Source organism: Sinocyclocheilus anshuiensis, unplaced genomic scaffold, assembly GCF_001515605.1.
Source record: "Sinocyclocheilus anshuiensis isolate Anshui unplaced genomic scaffold, SAMN03320099.WGS_v1.1 scaffold997, whole genome shotgun sequence".
NCBI classification, from domain to species: Eukaryota; Metazoa; Chordata; class Actinopteri; order Cypriniformes; family Cyprinidae; genus Sinocyclocheilus; species Sinocyclocheilus anshuiensis.
In genome coordinates, this window is record NW_015555715.1 from 917,333 (window position 1) to 922,249 (window position 4,917).

A 4,917-nucleotide genomic window follows, 5' to 3' on the forward strand; every position below is an offset into this window, starting at 1 on the left:
ATTGAACGGGTCTGTACAACTGTTCATTCAAGGCAGGTTTATTTAACCTACAGTTAAATGATTAAAGCTCATATGTGCAAATTAACTGTTCATAGATCAGCTTTTGGAGGCCACTGTATTACACATGCTTGGGCTTTGTTTTTGTTTTTTTAAGGATATTTACAAGGTCTCTACTGCCATTTAGTGGCTAAAGTCAGAAATGCAATTAAACCGTGCATTATGAACCGTACATAGGAAGTATATGGAAATAGGACTGTAAAATAAAGTGCGCAATTTTACTTAAACATTACACAGGAATTACCAGTTCTTCAAACTTTCTAAGCACTGTTGTGGAGAGCAATTTAGCATTAACAGTCCTACACAAGCAATTGAAAAATAGTGCTCTTTTTATTAGGTAAGGTTAGGACTTACCAAGCGTACCGTATATACCAAGTACGGTATGTGTCTTGTTTGTTACCAGATAATACCACATTTTTCCATAGGTGCTACACATTTACCATGTACATATCATTAGTATGTACAGTAATGTGTCTTATTAGTTACCATATACAGATACTGTAAGGTTGTGCCTGTTTGTACCCACTTGTCCGTAAGTACTACATATTTACCATACATTAGTAAGTACAGTAAAGTATCTAATTAGTTACCATGTACAGGCACTACCTGTAAGTACCTACACTTGTCTGTATGTACAAACAAATAACCATGCATGTACGACTGTTAAGTACAGCCATGTTTCTTATTTGTTACCATGTGCATACACTTCAGGTAAGTACCTTGTGTTTACACTCATTTGTCTGTAGGTACAAGATATTTGCCATGTATGTACCAGGGAAGTACACATACAGTAAAATAAAGTGCTACCTTTTTGGATATAATTTAAATTAATTTCTCACACTTATAGGGTTAGTTCACCCAAATATGAAAATTAGCCCATAAATTACTCACCCTCAATGCATCCTATGTATATGATTTTCTTCTTTCAGACGAATCCAGTCAGAGTTATATAAAAAGTTGTCTTTGATCTTTCAAGCTGTTTAATGCCAGTCAGGGGGTGTTGCATTGCTTCAGTCCAAAAGAAGTTAAATAAAAAGCGCCCATTCATTAAAAAAAAGTGTCTCACACGGCTCCGGGGGGTGAACAAAGTCCTCCTGTAGCGAATCCATGTGTTTTTGTAAGAAAAATAACCATATTTAAAACGTAATAATAATCAATTTAATCTAGCTTGCACTCACTGTTATAAACGGAAGCAGCTCCGGGCGGATGACATATGAGGTCAGCTTTGCGCATGCGCCGCTCAGAAGTGACGAACGCGGAAGCGCAGAGGAGAGATCAAAACAAAACAACGGTCACGAATTAGAAGTACAAAACGAGGATTTGTAAAGAAGAATGTCAGAGGATTTCGATATAAGCCAAGAGGAGACTGGTTTTCCTTTGCTAATGTAAGGAAACTTTGCTTCCTTTGCTCCTGTTAACAAACGTTGGTTCCCGTTCAGGAACTCGAACTGCGTCTAAACGCTACGGGAACGCCTCCAGCGTAACCACGATCTGAATCACATGTGTAATCAGTCCAATGGATGGGCGAGACGTCACGGGCGGGGTGACGTAGCGACCAGGAAGCATAAAAGCACGTGCGGTGGTGAAACCGGCGTTAGCTTTTCTGTCATTCAGCATGCGCTCTGTGTGTGTCGGTCTTATTTGGTGTTGTCTGTCCATTATCACTCTTTATTTTACCAATACGAGTGTAGACAAACATACGGCGAGAGCGGGCAGCATCTCAGGCTGTGTGTTCTTCCACTGCCCGCATTGCGAGCGTTTGTCACTGCATATGCTTGCTCTCCGAGTGCTCTCTTTGAGGAGGGAGTCTTCACCGGCGTTTCTCGCGGCGCTGGCCCCGCTTTCGCCGAGGTGGAGCGGCGGCTGTGCTCGTGGGGTTCGCATATGGATCCGGTGGAGGGAATGTAGACGGGTGAGTTCCTATCTTCTTCCTCGACTACCAGATCCAGCGCCCGCTCTCGGGGTTTGGAAGCCCGCACTGCGGTTCTTTCCCCCCCGGTGACGGGGCTCGACACTCCGCCTGTCTTCCTCCAAGGAGGTTGATGAGGTCATCGATGAGCTCGCCAGTTGCACAAGCATCAGTTACACAAGCATATTATGCCTAATATTATAATGAGCAGCTTTACTGTGGAGCGGAGCTGTTTTACAGTCGCACAAGATAATGAGCAGCTTTACTGTGGACACAAGCATTATGTCTATGCTATTATGAGCAGCATTTACTGGGGAGCGGAGCTCGCGCAGTCAGCTCAGGGAAATAAGGGGTTGATTGTGCTTCTCCCCGCTGAACGCTCCACTCCCGCCGGGTACGCTCCGAGGGGTGTGTCCGTGCTTGCAAGCTCACGGTTCGGTCCCACTATTGCTGAGGCACGGTGGCGATTCAGATCGCGGGGATCGCACGTGGATCTAGCGGATGGGTTGGAGACAGCTCGCCCTTTCTCCGCCTGCACTCCCTAGTGTAGCGTCTCGACCAATCAGACACACCATTTTTCATTTGATTTAACAAATCAGCACTGTGTAGGTGATCTGAGCGATTTTCAGAGCACCGAGCTAGCCGCTCTGATTACGCCAGAGGTAATCAAGTTCTTCCTTTGGCCTTGCACTCTCACCCCACACTTTCACGACTCAACCACATCGACGATTGGTTGATATTAGCTCAATCAGAGTGCCGCCAAAGTGGAGAGTGTGATTGCAGAAGGGGGTGCTTCTCGTTTCAGGTGAGATCAAACATTATGCATTGGCTAAGACTTGATTACCAGTCTTTCTTAACTTGTTACCCATCAGTAGAAGAAACAGAGCTTAGCGATGCGTAAAAATGTATATTTTTTAAAAATGCCTTAGAAATATATTTGTCATTCTTTGTTCAACAAAAGGCTTCATTTTGAGACACCCAATTTAAATGGGATTTTCCCAATGTTGAAGCTTTTCAGGTCGAGATTATGTTTATAGACGTATTCTCAATATTGACTGGCATTTCTCTCTATTGCACACTGGTTCAGTTGCGTTTTAGACCCGAGCATCTGCGTTGACGCTACGCCAGTCGCCTTGAGCAAGTGGATGGTTCAAACAATTTAACTTATCTCATGACCAAGGGGTAAAGCATTTGCCTGAATTTTTAAAAGGATGTTTAAATTGAAGATTGATCGACTTTGAGCGAGTTGGGGGGACTCTTTTTAATAGGTGTCTTAAAATGGAGTCACTCAGATATAACTATAGAGATATATATATATATACTTACTATGTTAAAGATAAAAAGTCATTAAGTGTATTAACTGGTCCACCATTTCATTTTTCTGCCGCTTTGCTTTTTAAAATGATTTCCACGAGTCCAGTCATGTATCGTCTTGTGGTTGTTGTGCAAATGGCTTTCGGAAGTTGTCTAATCTAGCATTGCTTTTATAATTCTAGTGCTTCTTCGGGCGGAGGAGGAGGTAGGGGTGCATCTCAGCACTATCCCAAGACTGTCGGTAACAGGTATGGTTTGTTAAAGTCAAGAACAATCCAGCTTTGTAACGTGCTTTGGAGACTCTAACCACTCTGTTTCCCTTCAGCGAGTACCTGGGGAAAACCCCAGGGCTTAGCGTTCAGAGATGGGTTCCTTCACGAAGCACTAGACGAGATGTCAACTCCTCCAATGAAAAAGAACATCACGATGCAATATTTAGGAAAGTGAGAGGGTGAGTGTCCTTAAGGAGCATGAATATTCACTTCAGCAGTGATGGAGCTAAAAGAAGCCTCTGTTTTTGAGCTCTTTTGTTCATTGTGCTCTGAGCCTTGTGAACATGTTTTTGTGGTTGGGTCAGCTGAAGCTCTCAAGCTCAGATAAGCACAAATCTCTACATGTGGTAAACAGTGGTCTTTATTTTAACTGTTGCAAGATGTTTATTCTTTGCTCTTGCTTCTCTCTTTTAGCATACTTAATAAGCTGACCCCTGAAAAGTTTGACAAGCTATGCCTTGAGCTTCTCAATGTTGGTGTAGACTCTAAACTTGTCCTCAAAGGTATCATCTTGCTGGTAAGATGATTTTGTGACATATTAAAGTATACATAGTTTGATGACTGGCTGTTGTATCATTTTTTTTTTTTTTACCAGGTTTCATAATGGTGTTCAAGAATCTGATTGAACCATTTAAATGTAACAAATCAGGTAGACGTGTGGTTATGTAGAATGGCTAAAAAGTGTAAAAACTACTTTTTAAACGTTTTTAGGTTAATTAGGGGTTCAAGCACGCAGTGCTGAAACCCTATTGTAATTGTAAGGATTTTTAGGGGTTCTAGCACGCCCTATTGTAATTGTTAGGATTTTTATTATTATTATTATTAGGGGTTCAAGCACGTAGTGCTGAAACCCTATTGTAATTGTTAGGATTTTTATTATTATTATTATTAGGGGTTCAAGCACGTAGTGCTGAAACCCTATTGTAATTGTTAGGATTTTTATTATTATTATTATTAGGGGTTCAAGCACGTAGTGCTGAAACCCTATTGTAATTGTTAGGATTTTTATTATTATTATTATTAGGGGTTCAAGCACGTAGTGCTGAAACCCTATTGTAATTGTAAGGATTTTTATTATTATTATTATTATTAGGGGTTCAAGTACGCAGTGCTGAAACCCTATTGTAATTGTTAGGATTTTTAGGGGTTCAAGCACTCAGTGCTGAAACCCTATTGTAATTGTAAGGATTTTTAGGGGTTCTAAAGAAATTTTAAAAATTCTAAAAGAATTTTGAAAGAAATCAGACACTGGGGGGCGAAATTGCGTTTTTCAAGTGCGTAAACGATTGTATATTGCACGATTTTTCACACATCAACACAATATGCATATCATTTGATAGATCTCCTCATAACGAGTAACTTTGC

The 4,917-nt window shown here is 41.2% G+C and overlaps 1 protein-coding gene across 1 annotated transcript in view; it reads left to right on the plus strand.

The window, feature by feature from the left end:
• The first annotated feature begins 3,122 nt into the window (after window positions 1-3,122).
• The window catches only part of LOC107672256 (eukaryotic translation initiation factor 4 gamma 2-like), a 14,435-nt gene continuing 12,640 nt past the window's right edge, over window positions 3,123-4,917 (plus strand). Inside the window, exons 1-4 of the mRNA XM_016465365.1 lie at window positions 3,123-3,148; window positions 3,463-3,528; window positions 3,606-3,731; window positions 3,967-4,069. Of these exons, the coding sequence (XP_016320851.1) occupies window positions 3,138-3,148; window positions 3,463-3,528; window positions 3,606-3,731; window positions 3,967-4,069 (306 nt within the window). The 5' untranslated portion in view covers window positions 3,123-3,137. The remainder of the gene's footprint in view (window positions 3,149-3,462; window positions 3,529-3,605; window positions 3,732-3,966; window positions 4,070-4,917) is intronic.